The sequence below is a fragment of a genome, unplaced genomic scaffold (genome assembly GCF_019419815.1).
Source record: "Pyrus x bretschneideri cultivar Hongxiangsu unplaced genomic scaffold, Pyrus_bretschneideri_v1 Contig67, whole genome shotgun sequence".
In the NCBI taxonomy this organism is placed as follows: Eukaryota; Viridiplantae; Streptophyta; class Magnoliopsida; order Rosales; family Rosaceae; genus Pyrus; species Pyrus x bretschneideri.
This window is the reverse complement of record NW_025999806.1, coordinates 1,163,305-1,189,950: the sequence shown is the minus strand read 5'-3', so window position 1 is coordinate 1,189,950 and position 26,646 is coordinate 1,163,305. Positions and strand designations below refer to the sequence as shown.

Below are 26,646 nucleotides of genomic sequence, written 5' to 3'. Positions count from 1 at the left end.
GATTTTCGATATCCTTACAAGTAGTATTCATATCAGATCCTATTCAATTAGACGCACCCCTACAGATATTATTCATCCTGCAAGATATGAGTGGTGGTTGTGACACGTGGGCGAGTACGATTGGGGCTACTAATTGATATGTCAGTCTTGTAACTGTTATATTCTTGGGATTATTGAAGAATGAAGAATACATAGCCGGCATGAAGGCTAAGAAAACATGATTTTAAAGGTTTATTTTTCAACCGTTTAGGATTTTAAGGATTTATTTTCAACCATTTGTTTGATTAAGAAAACATATACAAACAACAACTTTTTTGTATGATTGATTAAAAAAAAAACGTAATGCTTTATGTTTAATTTTTTTAGATTGAAAAATTCATAATAAAGTGATGAAATTTAACATTAGTAGTTTAGAGACCTAAACCGAATATATAAACAAATAAAATAACTAAATTGTGAAAAGATAATCCAATCCAAGGGTTGTTATGAAATGAAAATCTTGTTTGATTTCAAAGAATGTGTTAATCAGAGAAATAAACCAACGGATGAGATTGAGATAAGATAATCAAATCCAATGGCTGTTATGAAATAAAATCTTATCCCCATCTCATCCACCAATCGAACTTTTGCTTTTCCCTGAATCCCTCCTCACCACCCAATCAATTGTTTTCCCTCTCTCGCTCAACCAATCAGAAACACTCTCATTTCTGTCCCGCCAATCACAACTCAAACCTCATTCTCTCTCTCCTCGAAGGTCTCTCTCTCACCTTCTCTTTGCAATTCTCTCAACCGATTTGCAAACCACCCAAACTTGACTTGTAACCTATGCATTTGAACTCCCGCTCCCCCGCGCACTTTTTTTGTTAGGCACTTTTAGGTTTAAATTTATTCACATTTTCCACATCACTACACTTGATGGCTTTGTCACCTTCTAGTTGTCGACCATCACAGCTCGATTCAGAGTCCAAGTGAACATTCCGGGTCGGGATGTGTCAAACTCCCTTATCTCAATTTCATTTGGTGGTTTGTTTCTATGAAATCCGATGGACACGGATCCCATTTTTGAGGAATGAGATTAGATGGATGGATTTTCAGATTTTGTACCATTTCAAATGTACAAAATCTGTATCCTTAACAGTGTTTCCGAGATTGATATTTTGTACAAACGTATACAAGAATACCCATAATTAACGTACTTTAACGGAGCGTAACTTTTTCGTTACAAATACAATTCGGGTCTAACTCGTGTCCACACATTTGTGACGGCAAGTACTAATTACATACGAAACTAGGAAAAGAAACAACAGTCGAAACAACGTCCACGTCAGATTCCACTTTTTCCCCAAAAAGAGCAAAATCGTCAAAACACACAAATGAAAAAGAAATTACAGTGAAAAGTAGGGACGTAACGTCACAGAGCTTGCATAAGTGATGAAATCTAACTTTGTCAAAATTTGAATTTTTTTAGGTTAAAAAGTTCATAAATTAAAATTTAAGATAACATGGCCAAAAATCAAATTAAGAAAAGTTAAGGCAAAGATAAATTTACCGCGTAAACAAATTACTACATAAATAAAATATATAGCCCCATATAGAGCCTGAAAGATGTATAACCCCTCGGATATTCTTTTATAGAGCCCCAAAGATTCCTTGGAGCTCTAAATTGGGCTATATCCAACACTTTTCTAGCCCTATATAGAGCCCCTCATTGGGGAAGCTCTAAGCCACATGTGTTGAAATTATTGATTTAAGCCACACATTTGGAATTATCTTTTTATCTTATTTTTTTAAAGAGTAGACAGTGGTTTCAGTACTGACACACCCCGACCCAGAATGTCCACCTGGACTTCGAATCGAGCTGTGTTGGCCGACACCAGGAATGTGACAAAGCCATAAAGTGCAGTGATGTGGAAAATGTAAGTAAATTTAAACATAAAAGTGCCTAAGTATAAGAGTGCGCTTGTGAGCAGGAATGAACCCATTTCACACGTGATGTCAGAGCATAAGTAAATAACAGTAGAGTGGATTGAGAATTATACCATTGAAGGTAATCTCCGATACCAAGATTTGCCACGAATCCTCGTCAATAAGAAAGCTCGGCTACTAAAGCCTGGAGGGGTGAAAAACAAGAGTGAGTGAGCCTAAAAACAAAGCTTTGTAAAAACCATTTCAAAAACATAATAATCCCTCGCCTTAAAATAAGTACAGTTTCCAAAATATACATACCACGTATAGTATAAAAATACTTACCATAGCCAGCTGTATTTCAAGAATGCCATACGTCATAACTTTCATAAATAAATACCTGACGTCTGTAATCACATATTCTCGTATAAATAAATATATCATATCGAGTGCTCATTGACATATGCTGATACATGAGTTCATGCAGAGATATTCTGACATGAACATGACTGGGTGTAACAGTGATATATGCTATAGTACTACAATCACATGAAAACTGGCACTATGCGCAGCGCATGCGAATCCTAATTGCCTATAGCAATCTAGGACAGGACTGACACTTACAATGGATCCAAAGTGAGCGTACGGTGCAATGTGCACATACACGTGAAAGACTAGCCTTGGCCCATGCGAGTACTAACACCGGTGCAGCAACGATGAACAAATAACACAAATATAATCATGCCACAATGATTCGATAATTCTAGTCGACATAACATTATTCATAGCCATAAGTTTAGCTAAGGCATCATGTAGGATGCATAATGATTTCCTAATTCTCAACGTTACCTCATTTCCTATAAACGTTAATTTAATTACGGCAATCATAAAGAAAGTTCATTATTAGATGTGTGTGTGTATATATATATATATATATATATATATATATATATGGAAACTAAAATATATATATATATCAAAGAAAAGACCCACTCACAAATCATGTCGTCAAATCAAACCCGCCTCGTAGCATCGAGAGTCTTTGCGATGCGTTTCGCCTAGAAATGAAACCATTTATGTAATTACGTAATGTACTAATGTAAAAATGCATTTTTGTATGAAGTACGGCTAATAAATCAACTATTTTTAAATGATCAAATTTTGGAAAACGAACGGCTGATTCGAGTTCGACACGTTGAGAAACCAAAGGAGGGACCTCAGGTTCCTCCATGCCACGCCACACGGTGGCTGCAATGGCAGCCACGCGCAGCACGCACCACTCGTAGTGGCTCCCTTACGTGCACCCACACGCCTGCAAGTACGACTGTACTCGCCTTCCTCAAAATGGCTTGCATTTTGCAGGTTTTTGGTCTGACTTCCAAAGCTCCAAACGAGCTCATTTCTTAACCAAACTTGATGATTAAAAAACCATAATGAAGTAGGAAATGTATGGAATAGACCTATACCAGATCGAGGCCAAGATACGGTCGGAGTTGGCAGGAAAAATCCTCTGAAAGTGGCCTAACGACCACTGTTCAAGCTTCCAAAATTTCTGGGAAAATTTCCCCCGAGATGTTTTTCTGCATCAACTCTGCCAAATTTCATTGTGAAGGTTAAAGACCTTATCAGAAGTCCCAAAAACAATAAGATTTGAGGTTGAAGGCTCCCCAGACTTACCCTTGGTCGGAAAACTGAAACTCGCTGGAATTAGCTTCGTAGATGGTGATGCACTGTTGCATCTCCATGCCAGCCGAAGTAGAGAGAGATGATGAAAGAATGGGAGAATGTCATGATTGTCGGCGATGGTGATTCTGTGATAAGGGGTCTCGCCAGAATGGGTGAGTGGTTGCGTTTTGATGGTCTATGCAAAATAGAGAAATGAGAGAGAGGGGAGGAGAGAACTGAGAGGGTTAGAGGGAAATGGGATGTCGTGGCAGCACAAGAGAGGTGAGTGAAGAAAGGGAGCTCGGGGAATATGTGGAGGAAAGGGACACATGGTAGCAAGAGAATGGTCCAAAAGTTTGAAAAATAAAAAAAAAGTGTTAGGAAGAAAGAATGGACACGGGATAGGTGTAGGCCTGCGTGGCTCACAAAACAACCCACAAAATATCTCTAAACATGAATTTACCAAATCACCCTTCACGTTGTAAATTTGTAAAATTTCCATTGTAACTCCAAATTTGATTTCGCTTATGTCCCCATGTTCATATTGTCGCGTACTACGCAATTACGCTAAAAGAATGCGTCACACATCACTCTAAACGATGGTCAACAGAAGTCGAAATCCTTGCCTCTAAGGGCATTTTCATCAAATCACTCTTTTAGGATTTATAAAGTCATAAAATTTGGGATGGGTTGTTACAATCTACCCACCTTAAAAAAAAATTTTGTCCCCAAAATTTGAAATTGACATTAATGAAAACTGACTCTTTAATGAAAATTGACATTATTATTGAAAGCTGAATATATAGGATGAGAAGATTAGAAGTTTAGATATTGGGTGGAAAAGTAAACTACTAGGCGAATCAAATTAAACAGAAGGTTACTTCGGACTGCCACTCTTTATTATACAAGACAGTCAGAAAGATTCAAGACTCCTAATTTAACCCGTAGGCTACTTCTTTCTCACTTAAGGCGGTTAAAAAGGATCAACTCTCCGATAGTTGGACACCCTCCTCCCTCTTCCCCCCACGGTCCCCTAAAACCCTACTTTTATTTTATTTAAGCATTTCATTCCTCAATAATGTCTTGATCTGTGTTCTAAAAATAGGCATAGGTGGTGAAGGTCTGCCTCGATTTAATGCAAATCGTTTCAAAAAATCGGTCTGGAGCTAGGCGGTCCTAGGCGATTTGGTTTTTTTTTTTTTTTTTTTAATTAATTGTGTGCTTTATTCTTTTTTTAGTTTCATGGTGGTATACTTATGGAAATTGTGTACCTAATTTGTAAAGGATGGATTGACTACAAGTTCATGCAATTGTGAAATGAATTGGAGCACTTTTGAGAGGATACATACAAGGAAAAGAAATAAACTAGATACAACAAGGTTAAATAATTTAGTCTATGTTCAATCCAATGCAAGGATTTGAACAAGAAGAATTTAGTCTATCATCCAAGAATACACCTCATTATGATTATATGCTTACTGTTTTTTAAATGTTGTACTTGTTAGATGGATCTACTTTGTTATTCTTCTACTTCTATCAAGTATACTTTTTAAAAAGTGTAAATAGGCACTTATTTACAAGATATACAATAAATTTACAAAATCCGCCTAGGCTACCTAGGCTTTCGGCCCTTGGTTGCCGCCCGACTAGCGTCGAATGGTTTTTAGAACCTTGGTCTTCATTTAAATTAGGTGGCTCTTCAAACCAAGTACTAATCAAATTTGTATGATGTCCAAAGCGCGCAAGATAGTGAGTCGCTCTTATGGCCTGACAACGAACATAGGTAAAACAAACCCCAGTGATCCTAATCGCCAATGATTTCACATCTTTCACTATTTGCTCAACATAGGACATGTCAAGAGATGTGCAAGCTATTATGATTTAGAGCGAATTGCCCTCAACATCCAATTTTTATGTCTCATAATTGTTTCCCATAGCAAATCATGTATAAGTGCCATAATTTCAGCATAAAGAGGAGATGCAATATGTTCAAAGAATTTGAGATGAAGGATCTTAGTCCTTGGAAGTACTTCTTAGGGATCGAAGTGTTTGTATCATCAAAAAGTATTTTTCTATCTCAAAGCATGTAATTGAATTGTTGATGAACCATGAGTGCTTGCTTGGAAACTTGGTGACACACTAATAAAGATCAATTACAAGTTGTGTGTGCATGAAGATCATTACTGTTGACTACAAAAAGTTATACTTTTATGCCCTCTTTTGCTTAGGTTTTTGACTTAAAATCTCTATGCATCACAAGGTATTTTGTTGTTTGCATTGTATTTCAGGATGAAAGTAAAGGCTTAAAGAAATCATCTTATTTTGAATATCTTAAGAGCCTAGAATGGATAGTTTGAAGCCCAACTCGCCCAAGGCCATACCATAGCCCATAAGTGGCCCAAGATCCGCCAGAAAAGGCCTTTGCAGAACAGCCAACTTGCAAGCTTTTCCCTGAAGTGCTCAGAATGAATTAGAAAATGAGCCATATATGGTTGGAAAGCCCTGGAAGTCTTATTTCTCATGGTCTTTACAGCTTGTGATTCGGAGGTTTGGACAAGAAATTATGACAGAATAAAGAGGAGCTGTTTAGTTACAAATTCTGATAACATCTAGTGTTCAGTTACTCCTATACTAAAAGTTGATTGTAATGAGCTATAAATGAGAGTCAATTCAAGGCTGTAAATGTGTCAAATGTTAGGAAACTCCTAAGCTATTTAATAGGAGAAAAATACATAGAATTTGAAGGAGCCAAAGGAGGAGATACACAATATCAAATAGGAGGAGTCCTCCACCTTGAGCCGTTTCTAGGTTCTAACTTTCCAAACTTTTTATGAATTTTGTTATGTTTTTAATTTAGTTTATGGATACTTAGGGCTGCTTTGAAGTCCTAGACATGATTGAATTAATGTTATGATGCAATTTTTGTTTATCAATTTCATTTGCAAGCTAGAATCAACTTTCTGTCTCAATTGTTTCAAGCACATATTTTCGAGCTTAGCTACCTTGTTTATGTTTGTTTTCTGTTGAGAATGATAAGGATGACTGGCATATCTTCTCTCATTCCTTAGCAACATGTGATTAGGTTCAGAACTAATCATGTAAGTTGATTCCATGAAATCTAGGATAAATGACATGTTCTAGGGTTCATGTAATGTTCATAATCCTCTTCGTTCTTAATGAGTTTCTAGGTGCTAAATCTGAGTATATGCCATGCTAGGTTGCACCTACAAAAGTTTGATGTATATGCCATGCATCTCACATGCAAAGAAAGTGAGGATTCATACAATCTAGTTATATGCCATTCTAGATATGTGAACATCTTAGTTGTGCATTTGAAATGGATGAGTTGAAAGATCATCTCATTGATTCATGAATGTTTAAGGGAAGGCCTTAGCTCATTTTAAGTCAGATTTATGTCCTAAAAACGTTTCTAACCTCTTTCATGTCTTGGGTTTATTTTTAGATAGTTCTAATTTTTCCCTTTTCTTTCTATCTTTATTTCTTTTCCAAAATTACTTACACCCCCCAATTCTAAGTCATATGAGTCATTAACTAATGCTAATATGTAAGAGTCAAAGGTTTTACTAAGTTATTTATCAATCTCTGTGATTTGACACCCTTACTTGTGCTACTACACTATCCTTATATTTGCACTCGAAATGAACTTTAACAAATACCAACCAATAAGGAACAATCTTACTTGTGCTACTACACTATCCTTATATTTGCACTCGAAATGAACTTTAACAAATACCAACCAATAAGGAACAATAACAGCACCTTCTTGGAAAGTTAATATATTTGCTAACACTAGGCTAGATATTCCGTACACAATGAGTGTGATTAGTCAGTTCATGTATGATTTTAATATTAGCGTCGCGGTGATGATCGTAGCATTTCAATTCATTTGTATTAAGTATTATCATTCAGTTTCATATCTTTTATGTAATTTGATATGTGCATTTTTCTTTAAGAAAAATGAATTTAATTAAGGGAGAAGCCTCAAGAACACCCAAGACCTCTATTTAATTTTACATCACCTTTATTTTTATCCACAATCGTTCTTCATTTAATTTACTTTCTCACAAGTAGATTAATCTTAATCTCATTGATTTTCATATTCTTTTTACTTTCTCACTCGATCTTCACCATCATCATACATCATTTGGTCGTTCGTTCAAAACCTTATCTTCAAGGTAAAGAAAAAGCCTAGGTCGAGAAGAAATTCCTTACTCAGGCGTTTAATTGTTGGATTAGAATTTAAATTCAAGGCGCAAACCCAATTTAGCCTCACATCTTTTCTACGTTTGCCAACCTAGGCCATGTAGTGCCACGCATGCGCATCTAAATAAAGAAGGACAAAAAATCCTTCTAAGCCACCTGATCTTGCTGAAAAGAAGGAAACATAGAGAGAGAGCATGAAAGATAATGAGGTTCAGAAGGGGAGGAGATCAAAAATTTCGAAGAAGGAAAGACAGAGTTGTGTGGAAAAGAATGAGATTTGGAATTTTGAAGAGTTGTTGGAGTGTGTATTTATATGAGAACAATTTAGACATATCACAGATAAAATAGGCTTGATTGGATTAATTGTTTTTGTGGTGATAGAGTAGTTGAAAGATAGCCCATGTAGTAAAAAGTTAAAATATAAGCCTTTGTGGTGCAATTTGTTAAGATTTAGGCCCAAAATTGAAAATTTCGTCAATTCTTTGTTAATTATTAGTACGTGAGGCTCACATGTGAGGCTAAAATGATAAAGTTAGCCTCACATGTGAGCCCCACATGCTAACAATTAACGGAGAGTTTCATTTATCCTCATATATGTAGCTCACTTGCTAATAATTAATAGAGAGTCTATGAAATTTATAATTTTAAGGCTAAATCCTAACAGACTTCAGCAAAAGGGCTTGAATTCTAACTTTTTTTTTTTTAACTATCTTGTGACTATTCCATTACTACAAAGACTAATAATCCAATTAGGCTACAAAAATGTGATAAAACTATTGTAAACATTCCTAGTTTAAGTATGATTGTGTAAATCCTAGATTAGATTTGATTCTAGTTATCCTTTCCTATTGTATCTTGTATTCCTTGGGGAAGAAGGAATATCTTCTCTCCTTTTATTACTATAAATAAAGGCACAATGTAGGAGGGATAACAACACACACATTCCCCTACAATTCTACAAACACATCTCTCTCTTTCTCTTCTCCTTGCCTCCGGCCCTCTCTCTCCTTATCAGATAAAATAGACCACTACACGTTATCAGCATGCTCCTACCGCTACGCTTAGGAATCTGACGTTAGAGAATTTTTCTGCATCAAACCAATTCATCCATATCATCATGCTCCTACCGCTACAATTAGGTTCTTTCAAAATAACGGTTTTTATCTCGATATTTTTTTCAGCCTTGATAGCATAAACATTCACCATGATGCATGACCCAACTTTACGTTTTACGAATTTTAGATTCTACATAAATTGTGTATTCCTTATAATCATAATTGTTGAATTATGTGAATTTGATATTGGTTATGAATTGCACCAAATATCTGTACATGCATGAAATTATTTGGATTGCATATGCATCAAATTGAATTATATATGAATTGAAAGAAGAAAAAAAAACAATTTTTTTGCGATTGGGAACCTAGGGTTCTTCGAACCCCCGACATCACCCAAGCTTGCAGCTTGAGGATTGATGTTGTGCCATACCGAGAACCACGGAGCCAGAAGCTCTGAGCCTCACAACCCAGAAACCCGATGCCCTTCATGGCGTCTCCACCATCGCATGATGGCCTGCAGACCACCCTCACACATCGGGTCACCATATTTGACGACTTGAAGCTTGTCCCTAACATCGATTAATCGAGATTCGATTGAATCTTATCGGATTTTTTTTCGAAAATCCAATTCGAAATTCTAGGGTTTTACAAAGAATGTTAAGATTTTTTTTTTTAAAAAATTTCGTTCATATTTGAAGTCTTTGTTGACCCACGGGCTTATCCCAACTTTGGCGACGCACAGTGCCGTCCATTAATTCCGGTGTTTTTCCCTAGCCAAACACACCCAGCATGGCTAGGATGTATGACCCACAACCATTTAGGCCCCTTCTCAGCCTAACCCTCAAACCTCAATTGGTTTTGGGCCTGCACCTTACAGCCCATAAGATTTATTTTGGCCCAATTTTCCCTGGCCTATTAAAAAAAAAAAAAAACCGTTTGTTTTTTTTTTCTCTGGGCTTGCCTGTAGCAACCTAACCCCCCTGTCTCGTCCTCCCCGTAGGCCTGCAACCTACACCCGAGTCCAAACCCAGCCCATTCTTAGGCCTGGAATGAACGACACCTTGATATTAAGCCACCCAGTGGGCTTATGCATCTCTTTTGGGCCCCGAGTTTTATTCGCCTAATTACTTTAGGCTCAATGGGTTTTATATTTTTTCACCCACACTTTAATTTGGCCTAAAGTCCAAATAATTATAATTCAATTATAATTGTAAACCTAAATTTTATATTTTTGCATATTCTTGTTGCATATTTGTTTGCATATATATATATATTTGTGTTTGCCTACAGGAATATATGAACCTGAAGTTCATAATTATTTTGAAACCTGAAGTTTCTTATAAACATGCCTTGTTTGAAAACCTGAAGTTTTTCATTTAAACACATCACCCATGAAAACCCGAAGTTTTTTCATGCAAAATTAAACCAAATCATGTCTATTAAAACCTGTATGTTCTATTCCTACGTGAGTGGATTGATTTTTCTCCATTACACTAACCACATCTTGTCCATCTATTTTGTGATATGAACATGTAGAATTTGAACAAACTCGACTTTACCGCTTTGGAGGTCTCTGAAGGAACTACCTCAAGTGGGTCCAAGATGTGAAACTCCACCTCACTGCAAAGAACTTGTGTCCTGCTATTGAAGAAGCAACGGACGAGCCTGTTGGCGAAGTTGAAAAAGCCACCGCTATGATCTTTATTCGAAGACATATTCATGACACTCTGCAAACTGAATATCTTGCTGAGGAGGATCCACGTGTATTATGGGTTGCTTTGGCTGATCATTTTGATCACCAAAAGGACATATTCTTGCCTAAAGCAAGACACGACTGGTAGCACTTGCGCTTCCAAGACTTTAACTCTGTAAATGAATATAATTCTGAAGTTTGTCAAATTCGATCACTTCTTAAGTTTTGTAATGAAACTTTGACTGAAGAAGATCTCCTAGAGAAGAGTTATTCGACCTTCTCTACTTCTAATATTGTCCTGCAGCAACAATATAGAGCTCAGAAGTTCACTAAGTTCTTGGATTTGATCTCTGTTTTACTTCTCGCTAAAAAACAGAACCAACTGTTGAAGAAGAATCATCAAGCTCGACCTACTGGGGCGACTGCTGTGCTTGAAGCACGTTATAACACCAACTAATGCCCAAAACGCCAAAAGAAGTGTGGTAGGGTTGGACAAAAACCATCCCAACAAGGTCAACATAGTCAAGGCCCATCTAAGGGAGGAAACAAAGCCCAGAAGCGCTCAAATCTCGCTCCTAAGGTCCAAAACTTCAATGGATGCGGACATGTGCTATCACTGTGGTTCAAAAGACCATTGGTCCCGTGTTTGTCGAGCTCCCAAGAAGGTTGTAGATGAATATCATTCTCGTGTAAGAAGTTTGAATCAAACTTCATGCAAGTGGATGAACCGAAGACTATGAAGATGGAGGTTTCTGATTTTCAGGAGGATACCATCCATATGGAAGATTAGAATCTTAGACATAGACTTATTTTTAGTTGAAATAAGACAAATGGGGCCGAATTCCACCTAGTGGCCAAATCGCTCCTTTGTTTTTGGTTGATTTTTGAACAATTTTCCTTTATGTTTGGATTATTAGTTAGTGATTTGTTTTGGATATTAAGTTTTTAATCCTCGAATAAATGAAATTATTTTGAATTGATATTTGTTTTTATGAACTTTTATGCATGTGACCGATTTAAACTAATTTTTTTATTCTAGGTATGACTAGTGAGAAAGTTAGTTGTCTGGCAGATAGTGCAACCACGCACACTGTTTTGCGTGAACACATCTATTTCACTAACTTCATACCTAAGAATGCACCTCTGACAACCCTCTCAGGCCCATCTAACCTGATAGAAGGATACAGTAAGGCACGTATAATGTTGTCTAATGGTACAATCTTGACCATTTTTGAGGCACTCTATTCTCCACGTTCCGGTAGAACGTTGTTAAGTTTCAAGGACATTAGAGATAAGAATTACTATGCTGAAACCCATGTAGAAAACAGAGTTGAATTTCTGTGCATAACTTCGTACGAATATGGTTAGAAGCGTATTCTAGAGAAGATGGAGCGTACCCTGAGTGGTTTATATACTATGACCATACGCCCCATAGAATGCCACTATATGGCCGGCCTTACTAATGGGACTGCGCACGAAATTACACTTTGGCATGATCATTTAGGACATCCTGGACGAATAGCGATGTGCCGTATCCTTAAATCTTCACACGAGCATCCATTAACCCGAAGTTTAGGTTCGATCCAAGGAATTGCATGTCAAACATGTTCGATGGGAAAGCTTATTACTAAGCCTTCTTAGGACAAGATTCATTTGAATCCTCCTATTTTTCTACAACGGATTCAGGGGGGACATTTGTGGACCGATTCACTCTTCCTGCGGACCATTTAGACATTTTATGGTTTTGGTTGACGCTTCCACACGTTGGTCACACGTGTGCTTATTGTCCACAAGGAACCCTGCATTCTCAAAACTGTTGGCTCAGGTTATCAAGCTTAGGGCTCACCACCCTAATTATCTGATCAAATCTATTCGATTGGATAATGTTGGAGAATTCACATCTAAAACTTTTGATGACTATTGCATATCGGTTGGCGTTGAAGTTGAACATCATGTACCCCATGTTCACACCCAGAATAGCTTGACAGAGGCATTCATTAAGCGTTTACAAATGATTGCTCGATCGTTGGTTATACGTACCAGGTTCCTGATCGTTGCTTAGGGCCATGCAATATTGCATGGAGCAAAGTTGGTCCACCTGAGGCCTGTTGTGACAACCATTTAGTACTATTCAGTTGGTTACTAGATACGAACTCGACATATCGTATCTGCGCATATTTGGTTGTGCGGTATATGTGCCGATCTTGCCTCCCTTACGTACAAAAATGGGGCCTCAGTGAAGGATGAGAATCTATGTCGGATATGATTCTCCTTCGATTATTCGTTACTTAGAACCTTTGATAGGCAATCTGTTTACCGCTCGTTTAGCGGATTGTCACTTCTATGAAACAGTTTTCCAGTCGTTAGGGGGAGATAAGAGCATCATCGTTCCTAAAGAACGACGCGAATTATCGTGGATGACTCTCATTTTATCTCATTTAGATCCCCGCATTGCTCAGTCTGAAACTGAAGTGCAGTGTATATTAGATCTTCAGAGCATAGCTTAGAGCATGCCAGATGCTTTCACTGATCTAGCGCGCATGACAAGATCACATATTCTAGCTGCGAATATGCCTACAAAAATGGATGTATGAAATGTACGACAGATTGCCCTCCTAAAAGCCCGAGACACCAATTTTGGTGATCCACGTACATTATTGGCTAGCCAATCATCTGCCCTTACACAAAAACGTGGCAGACCCCTTGGTTTAAAGGATTCACACCCCTGGAAGAGGAAAACCATGTCACAAAGTCCTAAAGAACCTACCATGAATCCGACTATCGCTTAATCATTCTACCCAACTCATGAAGAAATTCTAGATTATGGAAGCATCTTTGAAGAGACGAATCCTCATCCTGAGAATCATGAGATTTCGGTTTATTATGCTAGCTTAGATAATGTGTGGCATAGAAATAGGATCATTGTCAACGATGCATTAGCATTTGTAGTAGCTATTGAGATCATGTTGATCGATGACATTGAACCGCGATGAATGTCGACGTAGAACTGATTGGTTAAATTGGAAACAAGCAATCCAAGTTGAACTCGATTCGCTTGCAAAATGTAAGGTGTTTGGACATGTAGCTCATACTCCTCCACATATGAAGCTTGGCTACAAGTGGGTTTTCATTTGAAAGCATAATGAGAAGAACGAAATTGTGCATTACAAAGCTTGTCTTGTTACACAAGGCTTCTCACAACGTCCCAGGATTGACTATGACAAAACTTATTCACCCATTATGGATGTGATTACATTTCACTACCTTATCAGTTTGGTAGTTTCCGAAAAACTGGATATGTAGCTGATGGACGTAGTAACCGCGTATCTCTATGGAGATCTTGCTACGGAAATCTATATGAAGTTCCTGAATGACTTACATTGATTGGTTCAAATATTTCTAAACCTTGGAACATGCTCTCAATTCGGTTCAGGCGTTCACTCTACAATTTGAAACAATCCGGAAGAATGTGGTACAACCGTCTGAATGAGTATTTGACAAGTCAGGGATATGGGAACAATGAACTATGCCCTTATGTGTTCATTAAGAAGTCACATTCTGGATTTGCGATTGTTGCAGTAAATGTCAATGGCATGAATCTTATAAGAACTCTTGAACAAGCTCACGAGAACTGACGCGCACCTGAAGTCGAAATTTAAGATGAAAGATCTAAGTAAGACTCAATACTGTCTCGGTCTTGAGATAGAGCATTGTTCGGATGGAATCCTAGTACATCAATCGAACTACACCCAAAAGGTGTTGCGCCGCTTTAATAAGGATAAAGCAAAGCCTTCAAGTACTCTTATGATAGTTCATTCGCTAGATGCAAAACAAGATCCCTTTTAGTCGAAGGAGCATGATGAAGAGATTTTGGAGCCTGAAGTTCCTTATCTAGTGTGATAGGCGTTTATTGTACTTAGCTCAATGCGCTAAACCCGACATCTCTTTCGCTGTTAATCTTTTGGCAAGATACAATAATGCACCAACACGCAGACACTAGGATTGGCGTGAAAGACATTTTCCGTTACCTTAAGGGTACTACAGATTTAGGTTTGTTCTATCCCTACGAATCCTCGAATGGTGCCACACCCTATGCTCCTCGAGTCGATTCTCGCCTTGTTAGTTATGCGACGCAAGATACTTATCTAATCCGTACAAGGCGCGCTCTCAAACGGGTTATGTCTTTACCGTTGGAGGCACCGCAATCTCTTGGAGGTCAACTAAACTAGACCTTACCTGCCACTTCGTCTAACCATGCTAAAATTCTTGTCTTACATGAAGCAACTTGGGAATGCTTTTGGTTAAGAGCAGTAGTGGGCCCGTATTCGAAGCTCCTGTGATCTTTATCCCGTCGTTAATGTCTCGACGACGATCTTTGAAGGACAACACAGCTTGCATCGAACAACTCAAGAAGGGTTACATCAAAGGAGACAACACCAAGCACATTGCGCCGAAGTGTTTCTTTTCACATCAACAACAAGAGCATCAAAAGATTGAAGTCACACAAATCCGTTCACAAGACAATCTGGCCGACCTCTTCACCAAATCACTGCCGAAGACCATGTTTTAGAAGCTTGTTCATGAAATTAGTATGCATAAACTTTATGAGTTGTAACTTTGCTATTTCTCTTTGGAATTATGTCAAACTCAGGGGGAGTATCCTATAGATACTTGCTTGATCTTAATGTACTCTTTTTCCCTATGATTAGGAGCATTTTTCCCGCTATGTTTTTGTTACCTAATTAGGTTTTAACGAGGCACCCACATTAGGCTGGTCATATCCTTGATGACGTCATCTAGACGTTTCTTTTGACTTTGTATCTTTCAGGCATTTTTCCTTAGACTATGGATTTTGTCCTTACTCGAGCTTTTGCCTTAGCCTTAGGGTTTTTTTAGTGAGACTTACTACTTATGCAAGTTCTTACCTTATTGAGAATAAGCGTTGTTCCTTAGAATCAGTGCCAATGAGTCGACTTCCTCAACTTCTGCATGATGTTAAATCTACCTTGAGTATTTACACACTCAAGGGGGAGTGTTGTAAACATTCATAGTTTAAGTATGATTATGTAAATCCTAGATTAGATTTAATTCTAATTATCATTTCCTATTGTATCTTATATTCCTTGGGAAGAAGAAATATCTTCTCTCATTTTATTACTATAAATAAAGACACAATGTAGGAGGGATAACACCACATACATTCTCCTACAATTCTACAAACACATCTCTCTCTTTTCTCCTTGCCGTCGGCCCTCTCTCTCCTTGTCAGATAAAATACACCACAACAAAAATAACAAATGTATAGGTAAAGGATAATTTTAACAACCAACTTGTGAAATTTGGTCAGAACAACCAATTTGCCAAGAAAAATTATGAGATCGAGAAGGGCGAAGGGAGTGGCGGGTAAAATGAGTTAGAAATAATCGTCAAAGAGATTCGGTGGGAAGGACACGTGTGAGCACTGTGGTGACTGAATGGTCAAGTCTCCGCTCGCTCAGAAGTCACGATGAATAAGTAGACAAAGCAGAAAGCACACCGAAAGGGAAACTCATTAGCAACCAAACTCATTCTGCTCTCTCTCTCTCTCTCTCCCTCCCTCCTCCCTCCCTCTCTCTAGGGTTTTCGCTGTCCCCTTAATCCCAATTCCAACTTCATCTCTACAATCAAAGATCCATTTTTTGGCTGTACACTTTCTTGACTTTACAGTTTTTCATGGAGGTAATTAAATACTTTTGTGATTTCACTGTTTTGGTTGACCCTGAGTTGATTGAAATAATTTTCCATTTGGAAGAAAATATCAGAATCTCATGAATTGTGATATTCCCTCTTAAATTAGGTATCCAACACTGTTTGATTGACTCTGGATTCTTCTGATTGTTGGTTATCACGTGTTTTAGTGTACTTGGTTGCTTTAATTCTGAATTCAAGGGGATTATGTGCAATATTTAGAGCTCGTAATTTGATTTTATGAATTTTGATCTATTTATCTTGGTGGGTTAAATTATTTATGGTTCTTAGTGTTGGCCTCCCAGTGCTAAACCGGTTTCTTTTGTTGTAAATTATTTGATTATGTACATAATTTTTGAACTACACCGGGTCGATTGCGTTAATGCTTCACCTTCGTTGTTTAGTTTCTATGTCCCCGAGGAAAAGAAGTGATGTGAATTTGTATATATCGTATTTTCTAAGCTTGTAGTGTTTGCTTTACAGGCGGCTCCGGGAGGAGAAGAGACCAACAAATCTGATGCCCACTTGACGTCAGCAGCAGCTTTTGTGGAGGGAGGAATCCAGGAAGCCTGTGATGATGCTTGCAGTATATGCCTGGAGGCCTTCTGTGACAACGATCCTTCTACGGTATATATAAATAGTTTAGACGCTATTATCTTTTCTTTTATGGTTTTCCTTTTAATCAATCCTCATTTGCTTTATGCAGTTGACCGGTTGCAAGCATGAATTTCATCTTCAGTGCATTCTTGAGTGGTATTTTCTGATATCCATTTTTTAGTATTTAATGCTCATTTTTTGTTTGTAATTTTTTGTAGTTGATATGATAGTTAGATTTTCTTATTCTTGTTCATGAAACGCGTATGAACTATAACACGGGATATTAGGGTAGCCAAATATTGCGACTGTGGAAATAAAGATAAGATGTGGGCATTGCATTTGTGTCAGAATCCTTTAGCCAACTCTGTTCTAGTTCCACATCTTTACTTCTAGGAAATACTCTGTGCGGTATTAAAATTGAAATAAGTAAGTAGGTTATTTTAATCTTTTGTCCCACTACCGCACACCCCCCCCCCCTCTCTCTCTCTCTCCTCTCCTCCTCCTCCTCTCTCCTAATTTACCAAACAAAGGAGTTGGGACTCAATGCGATTGAATTTCGTGAAAATTATGAAATGTGATGTTATAATTGGCATAATAGCTACTCCAATTCTAGTTGCTAAAGCCTTCAAAGATACTTCACATGAAATCTCATCTGGTCCCTTTGTATTTTTGAAAGTGTGATTAAATAGTTCTGTATTGATACATAGGTTTGTTCCCATTTCGTCCTTGAGGTACTCAAAAGGTTGCCTTAAGCATTGTAGGAATAGATTAGAATGATCATACTGTCTTTTCATAGTAGTTTCACATCTAGTCTAATTTCTACATTTATAATGATAGTCAAGCTAGTTATACCTTTGACTTTTGTACTACCAACACCATGCCTTAATCAACTTGTACAATAATGACCTGGGTGTAATTTGAACCAAAAGGGTATAAATCTGTATCCTAGCTTCTATTACGAAATAAATATTTCTTTCAATTATTATGGTTATCAAGAGATATAATGAAACTTTTATTGGTTATAAATGGATTATATTAACGCAAATATGGTCCCTGGATGTTTCGGTTGAAGTTTAGATGATGCCAGAAGCTTGTTTCCTGCGCAGTTCCCTATTATCTTTAGAGCAATGCTAGCATCAATTGCTGCAACACCCACTCGTTCAGTTGCTTGTTGCCCAATTGGCACGTGGCTGTCCTTTTAATTTTTTAAATGTTAGTTTACCTTGTATGTTTAAGAACCATGTTTTTCCTACTTATTTACTCAATTTCCATCTGCTCTTCCTCCGTTTGTAGCTTTTTACATCCCCCATCTCCCCTCTTTTTCTAAAGCCAGAACTCATTTCTGTATTTCTTTCTAATTACACATAAAACTATATTCCAAACAAAAGCAACGGACTGCTGTCACTTAATAGTAAGCAAAATTAATAGAAGGAATGCTCAGTCAATTACACACAATGTATTAAAGAGAAATATAAAAAATTAGAAAGAACAACCAAGGAGAAGATAACAAACTGAGACAAAAAGAAAGAAAAGGAGTGAAACCATTTTTTTTTCAGCTGAGAGAACCTGAAAGGAAAAAACTGTAATGGCGTTTTTAATTTCTTGGTGAAGAACTGAAGATTAAGTATGATGCTCCTGAAGACCCAACTTTTCATTTCCTTTTTTGTTATAATTAGAAATCTACGAATTTCTTTAGAACAAAGGTGACTAATTGGAGGAGGGACAGTGCTAGGTTGGGACCATTGTTGGGCCCGAGAAACCAGTGGAAGGCAAGTGAGGAATAAGTAGTTAAAACGTGGGTTTTAAAAATGTGAGTTATATTAACATTTCAAAAGAATTAGGACAATGTCAAATGGGAAAAAAATGATTGAATGAGTGGCTGTTCTAGCAACTGATCTTATATTGATGATTTTGAAAGTTCTCAAAAATTGAAATTTCGTTTCAATTGTAGGTGTCAGCGAAGCTCCCAATGCCCTATGTGCTGGCAACCCATCAGCTTGAAGGATCCCACTGGGTTAGTATTTTGTTACCGGTCCTGATATTCCATTGATTCATATGACTATTAGATAATGATAAGGTCTTCATTTTGTGTGTATTTACAATTTTACAGCCAGGAACTGCTAGAGGCAGTAGAACAAGAGAGAAGTATTAGGTCGAATCCACCTCGAAATACCACAATATTTCATCATCCAACTCTTGGGGATTTTGAGTTGCAGCATGTTTGTATTCTATCTTTGTTCTTTATCATCATTAAGTCAAATGTAGTATAAACCTACCAAAACAGGAGATTCTTATTCAATTTTTCTTTTTCTTTTTTTTTTTTTTCTTTTCAATTTTGCTCCTGATGTAGTTACCTATGGGTGTAAATGATGCTGAACTTGAAGAGCGTATAATCCAGCACTTAGCTGCTGCTGCCGCAATGGGTCGGGCACGCCACATTGCTAGAAGGGAAGGACAAAGGAATAGGTCATCAGCTCATGGTCGTCCACAATACCTGGTCTTCTCTACCAATCCTAATGCACCTCAGGCTCATGCTTCTTCTTCCCCTGATCAGATGGGAGAAGGTGAACCATCTCCTTCAATTGCAGTAACTTTCCCGTCGCCTCCTATGAATAGGGAAGAATCTTCTCAAGCAACCACTCCCGTACATTCGTCACAATCTGGTTCTGTTTCTGCATCAGCATCTGGATCTAGTAATTCGGCTCTGAATCAACAAGGGTCTTCCATGAGCAATAGGTACTCGATTCTTCAGTTTGGTCAGGATATATGTTGGTGCATAAAATCACATATTTCTTGTTATCTTATCATCATTTTCCTTTAGGAGGTCGCCTAGTCAGTCATCCCCAAGTACCCAAGATAGAGCTGGACCATCAGACTTGCAATCCTTTTCAGAATCTCTGAAATCTCGATTTAATGCAGTATCAACGAGGTATTAATATGCTTTAACCTTTGCCATTTAATTATTCCTTCTGAATGAGTCACCCCCTCCCCTACCACCCACCCACCCCCCCCCCCCTCTTCTGCCGCCAAAAAAAAAGACAAGTCTTTCATGTTTCATAAACATCACAAGTATTGTTTCTCATTTTAAATTAGATACAAAGAGTCAATTTCAAAGAGCACAAGAGGTTGGAAGGAGAGGTTGTTCTCTCGCAATGCTTCCATGGCAGATCTTGGTTCAGAAGTTAAAAGAGAGGTTAACGCAGGGATCGCAACTGTATCACGCATGATGGAGCGTCTGGAAACAAAAGACGATAACACAATTAATGAGGCTTCTGTGTCAAATAGTTTAGACAGTCCGGTTTCTGAATCAGACAATCGGCGGATATCAGAAAGGGGTGGTGAAAATTCTGTAAATGACCATAATAGACTGGCTGCCTGTACTGCAGGTTCTAGTTCAAATTAGGCATTCTTCAGCAATTGCATTAACTCAAAGAAGTTCTTTATATAAGGTAAGTCTTATGAATTGAATTTTGAATGCATTGAAGAACTCGATATGTAGTTTTTGTGTTTTCCTTTTCTCAATCCACTTGGATATTTTTCCTGTAATGTTCTTTTGTTTTTATTTAGTTTATTTTTCTCGTCTTTCGGGTCTCCATGTTATTTTGCATGAGTCTCGTGTCTTATTCTCAAGTTGGTTAGTGTATTTATTTGCTTATCTTGATGAATTATATTGGTGTTTGATTTGTGTGTTGTCTTTGTGTTTTTTTTCTCTGTATTGTAGCTTCATATTTTAACTTTTTGGTAGTGTGGAAGAAATAGGCATGGATTTCTTTGGGAGTTCAAGATTTGTGCGAGGGAGGTGAAAGGTTGTTTTATGATCTTATGTGTATTCTATACATGCCTTTTTGTGTGGACTGTTTCCTTGGCAGAAGCTGCACTAATGATGTTCCTGCATATAGGAGCATTTTCTCTTCAAGTATCATGGTAAAAACAAATATTCTTCACCAGAAGCTCTCTTAGCTGAATGCGGAACCTTGTGGTTTGCATCTCGAGCTGAGGAATTTTGTGTTTCTTAAGGTTAGAGGTCATTCATTGTTAATGTAGTAATGTACCTTTGAATAAGGTTGCAGCAACTACCTTTGGAAGGGCTAGAAAAAACAATTTAAGATTTATAAAGGTTCCAAGTAATGAAAGCTAAGATATCGGTCTTGTAGAGCTCTGGGGTATTCATAAGTTGGAGGCCAATTTGGTAATCGGTTAACAGTCGGATGGCTTTTTGGTGTTTGTGGATGGAATGTGATTGTATACCTTAAGAGTAGTTGATATGCTTCATCTTTGAAACTTATGCACACCAAAATATACACAAGCTAGTAGATTTCTCTGTCCCTTTCATTTTCATCAACTTCGTGTATTGCATGGTTTTATTTAAGATGAATTAGGGCCAAATTTAAGAAGGGGTGTCATTGTTGTATTAGTTGCGCAATCTATCCCGGTCCTATTCAGTTAACATCTTATGCTGATGAATGTGCTACAGCTTACATATGGTTTAGCATCATATATTTCGCGTCTGTGGTGCTGTGTTTCCTGTATTCAAGTGTAACTATTGTTTTTATATTTTGGATGGTCTTAGGTGTGAAATTTGGATGAGCTTATAATTGTTGAAAACTAATGCATATGAATAGTTGCATAGATCTATGAGCTAGCAGCCTGGTCCAGTCACATAATTAGTCAAGCAATCAATCCTTGTGGGCGCTGTCTTCTTATTGAACCATAATCTCATTGGGTGTTGATTGGACAAATTTCAGTTCTTAAATGTGGTTGATCAATTCAACCAATTCACTTTGCTCACTCTGTACCCCCAGGTCACTTACCTTTACCATTCATGCACGTTCTCACTTCGCCTTACTCTTTTTCTCTCAGAATCTAATCTTTTCCATCAAAATGCTATGGTCGTCGCATATCAGTCCAATTTATGACTCTTGTTCCGTGTAACTCCTGAAAAGGAAATGTCAAAATCCACTACCACCAAATCTGTGACACACCTGTCAGTCTCTGATCTGAATCTCCTCTCTCGCTCTACCTGTCCATGGATTGTTCAAGTGACTGCATCTTTGGAATCTGGTTATCCTCAATTTGCAGGACATGTATATGAGTTGATAATTTTTCCTAGATATCTATATCAGGAATGATCTATGGGAGTACTGTTAATGAAATCAAATACCAAGTTACTTAAAGCCCTCGCTTCGATTTCCATGGACAAGTGGCATTTGACCCAAGTTTCAAGGTCTCTTACCCTGTGCTGGGCGAGGGACTTTCAAAGTACCAAGGATCTTTAGACAACCACAATGCACTACTCAAGCACTACAACGCTAAATGCAGTATAAAGACGGTAAACAAGGGACTTACAAAATGACACCTTTGAAGGAGTTATTTGATAGTTCTCTGAGTGTATCGAGTCTTGATTCTTGTCATTTCATATTCCTCTTATCTACTTTTTGTAGGGATCAGCCTATGTTCTGTGTAACTTTGAAGTCTTTCATCCAAACACAGGTTAGGGATAAGGTCCTCAAGGACAGTCAGAACTCAGCGACCGTTGAATTGATTGTTGTGCAATGATTGAGACTTTAGTTGATTGCAAATTGCACCAAGCACCTGGTGATGGTAAAAAATGAAACAAAGAACCTTTTATTGGGAAAATCTCTGCCCTTCGTGAGGGAATTATTTAATGAACCCCATGACTAACATGCGACTTTTACCATATCATGCAACATTTAGATGTGCTGCCTCTTACTGAAGAGTGAGGATTTTCATTCTTTTATTGGCCTTTTACTCTGTATATTTGAGTTCATTACTTTTGCCATCTTTGTTAACTAGTGATTACAGTATCTTCTGTTGTCTCGTCTGCCAAAGATTTGATTTGCTTGGTAAACCACGACCTTACAAAAAGCTACTCATTTAAATGCAGGTGGAATCGCCCCTTTGAGCTACCAGAGCGCTGTGGATATGATGCTTTGCCATCGTCATCGTCTTCCAGTGGATGGTCTGTTTACGTTTGGAAAGAGCATTGGTTTGCTGATTAAGATCTGATTCAGAATAAAGAAACCATAGAGTAAATGCTCTACTTTTTAAGCCTGAATGCCATTATCTGCTTGTAAATTGCTTTATCCTTAACTTATTTATGAATATACTTCTGTCGTACATGTTAGGTGTCTTTGAATCATACATACATACATGTAGACAATTCACTTTTATATGGGATTATACAGTAATTTTCTTCGTGTTGTAGGTCCTTTGAATATTTTTCATTCTTCTGCCAAATTATGTAAGGACTGAACTTAATGTTGTGGCACTATGCACAACGGCATCAAATTGTCGAAATGTCTATCATTGGGCTAGTGCAAGTGTCAATAGGATGCGCTGACGAGCTAGTCGGTGCCAAAGTGATCATTGTTGAACTAAATAGTATACCATAGGATGATTAGGCATCCCTATTGGATTTGAGATGTGAGATTAGTTGCATATTGTATTCTCTTCTTATATAACACTACGTAAATCCTATATATTACACTGATGCCATTGTAATAAGGCTCTTACGACGTCTCTGTGTCTTTGCCCTTGCCCTAAACTTATAGGGGTTCTATGTATTTGCCCATGCCCAAAATTTGGTTGTCGGTAGTAGCTGTTGTCGTGCCTGTACCTGGTTTGCTTGCCGTGAGCCATACCCTAATTTTCCTTAATAGGTTTTGTATTTATTTTTATGGTTCCGATTCCGGTTCTACCAAGGTTGTCGAAATGTCTATCAGCGGGAAATACGAGATCAGTAGTGATTTCCAAAATCCCTACTGGTCTCGTGGTTCCCGCTTGACAATCACTGGATGTTGCAAGGTGGGACATATCATTTGAGGGAAAAAAACCTTGGTCCGAACGAATATGATGAAACTTATGCTAGTTGAGAGGAAGATGGTTGTTTGAGGCGTGTTTCGATCCTTAATTTCATCCCGGACTCTTGGTACATTGTTGAAACGTTGCCCCGCTGCCCATGTTGTGTGGAAGTTTGCTCGGTAGGCTTATGTCGTAACCACAATCGCTCGAAGTTGTTGCAACAAATTCGTCACTAGTCAAAATGAACTCATGAGAAACTGTTGGCTATTTAGGAGGCAATTGAGTATTTGCTTCCAAACAAGCTTACCAACTTTTAGCTCGTTTAGAAGTGTTTTTAGAATGACTGAAAGCGCTTTTGGTGAAATTTTGGATTCTAAAAGCACTTTAAGTGTTTTTTGGAAGAAACATCATACATGTGCTTCTTGCTGGAAGCACTTCAAGTGCTTTTCTAGGATCTACTCAGATTTTTCCTAATGATTGGTTTCAGAAACATTTTCACTAAAGCACTTTCTTTTATTTTAATAGCACTTTACATCAAGTTTTATTTTTGGGCACATATTTAAATTTATATATTTCTCTAAGACACCCATATAAATTTACAATAGGATACATTAGGTTCTCATCCTTCATTTTTCTTTCTTACTAATTGAAACTTTGTTTCTTTTCATTTTTGAAGGTCCTCCGACATTTGTGCACATCAATACTCTTAAAATTGATGGCAAAAGCCATGGAGACCCATTGCATTAAAAAATTGGAGAAACAATGACTTTCTCTTCTTTTATTATAAGCTAAAGCACCACTCAAGAGAGAGAGAGAGAGAGAGAGAGTTGGCTGGTGGCCGCAACACCCTAAAATGATTTGGCTCCGAAACCTAACTTAGTTGTGTATTTTACTAACTTTAACAATGGGATACAATGGCCATTAAAATAAAACAATTTGTGAGTGTCCAGATATACAAAATGGTTGTACAAAAATCACTCTATTAACATTTAGGTTTATTTTATTGTTTGAATTTTAGCCTAGTTCGTTAGAATGAGATTTTGTTTTCTTGCTTAGTGATTATAGTGGGTTTATTATAAATAGACGTTTTGTGATTCAGTTGAGAATAAGTAACTTAAACCCTAAGTTTATAACCAGTTTCAGCATTCTCGTTTTTTTATTTTTTATAATATTCGTAATTTCATACTTTGTTTGTTTGTCCATTTGGTATTCTGATTTTCAAACTTCTTATTTACATGGAAAATGTCATTGGGCTCAGAGATGTAGCTCAATACTTAAAACCTGGAGTTAATGATATTTGGGCAATTGCTTTGAAAGAAATGAGCTGTGTAGAAGGCCCAAAACGTTTTTGACTTGTGAAAGATGTCATTAGCTCAGCCCACGCTTTCAACCGATGAAACAATTTTCGCAAAAGGTGCTTTTGCATGTACGGCTGGAACAGCAGCAAAACCAATAGCTACGATTAAGCTAAATTAACCTCTAACCACCCAACCTTCCTTGCGTTACCATCAAATCATTTTTTTCGAGGCTTCGAGCATCGTTAAATGAAATGTAAAAATTCACATAAAAAATAATAGTAAAAAAGACATCATTAGTATTTTTTAATCGAAATGCCAATTCTTATGTGCTATTACATGAAATGAGTGTAAATGTGGTTACTGTCAAATATTAATAGCAGCTTCAAATTCATTTTTAAGTGATTGATAAATTTTTTCATCATTGTTTTTTGTTCTAAAATATTTATCACAACTTTGAAAAGTAAATAATGTGACAAATAATAGTTTAATTTGACATATCGAACGGAGAACAAAACTTAAAAAAAATACAATCAATAAAAGTCATCTAGTTTGAAAACAAACCCAAGTAAAATTCTTGTTTGGCATAATGGCATGTGTTTGCCGTGAAAAAGCAATGTTTGAAAAGAGCGAAACAGTAATACAAGAGTAGACCACAAGAAACTTTCAGTAGAAACATGCTTCTCATTCATGTCAAGGTGCCCCCATTTTGCCGAGTAAAAATTGCTGTGCTATTTCTCATGCAGCTTCTCAGGTTACCTCTGTTTGAATGGTCTTCGCTCCCAACTCTGCGGAATTCGTCCTCCCCACTCTGCAGCCTGCAGGTAGTTGTATCTACTTTGGCATGAGAGACTCTCTTCGTACTCTTGTTGTTGACTTTTTACTATTTTGAAAACTAAGAGGCATGAAAGTTTTCTTTGTACAGTCCATGTCTTCTGGTCCATTTAGCTTGTAAGTTCAGCATGACTGTGACGTTAGTAGTGGAAAGAAATCATGCTAATGTGGATTCGATCTACATTGATCCCCTTCACCCCTTACAACTAATAATTTAACTCATGAACATTATCGTTCGTAAAAGAAAACAGCTTAATATGGTTTATCATTCTTCTACGTTTTACTTTGTGATAGTACAAATCTTATCCAAGTTCCTCAGTCATCGTTTATTTGATACTATGGTTGTCATTGAATAAGAAGAGTCCATTATACTGCCATATTTTTCTTAGATGAAGACGAGGCATATGGCTGGTTTGGTATTGCTGTGCTTTGAAAAAAAACTATTTCTGCTATGCCGTGAGAATAAACTCATTTTTGCTGCTTCACGTTTTTAGCTTTTTTTTCACCCACAACTGTGAAAATAAGCTGTTTTCAAGTGTTTACCAAACACCTTTTTAAGTTCAGCTTTTTTTTGTATCCACTTTATAAAAACACCTCAGTACCCAACCAGTACATAATCTGTTCGATTCTTTTATGATCTTGCCCCAGGATATGGGAAGTGAAAGTCATATTCTGAAGTGGCGGAGTCTGGAACTTCTCAAATGAGGCACGTTTTAATTGTGATACCTATCACAAATAAAGCGCGCTTCCAAGATAACGTACATAGCATCCATAACGTCTACCTTAACACAGCAACATTTTCAGCACACAAAATCCATCGAAATTT

The 26,646-nt window shown here is 37.4% G+C and overlaps 1 protein-coding gene across 2 annotated transcripts; it reads left to right on the top strand.

Moving 5' to 3' along the window:
- The first annotated feature begins 16,082 nt into the window (after positions 1–16,082).
- On the top strand, positions 16,083–23,094 carry LOC103967082 (E3 ubiquitin-protein ligase RHF2A). Of its 2 annotated transcripts, XR_007254139.1 has the most exons (10): positions 16,083–16,263; positions 16,756–16,899; positions 16,979–17,025; positions 18,821–18,883; positions 18,980–19,088; positions 19,220–19,605; positions 19,691–19,798; positions 19,963–20,318; positions 20,615–20,675; positions 22,775–23,094. XR_007254139.1 is itself a non-coding variant. In XM_009380329.3 (9 exons), exons 1-8 carry the CDS (start codon positions 16,258–16,260, stop codon positions 20,270–20,272), a joined length of 1,173 nt encoding a protein of 390 aa, XP_009378604.2. In that variant the 5' UTR covers positions 16,083–16,257; the 3' UTR covers positions 20,273–20,318; positions 22,775–23,094. The 2 variants fall into 2 exon arrangements, 1 of the variants encoding a protein (XP_009378604.2); XM_009380329.3 differs by lacking the exon at positions 20,615–20,675.
- Positions 23,095–26,646: the final 3,552 nt, after the last annotated feature.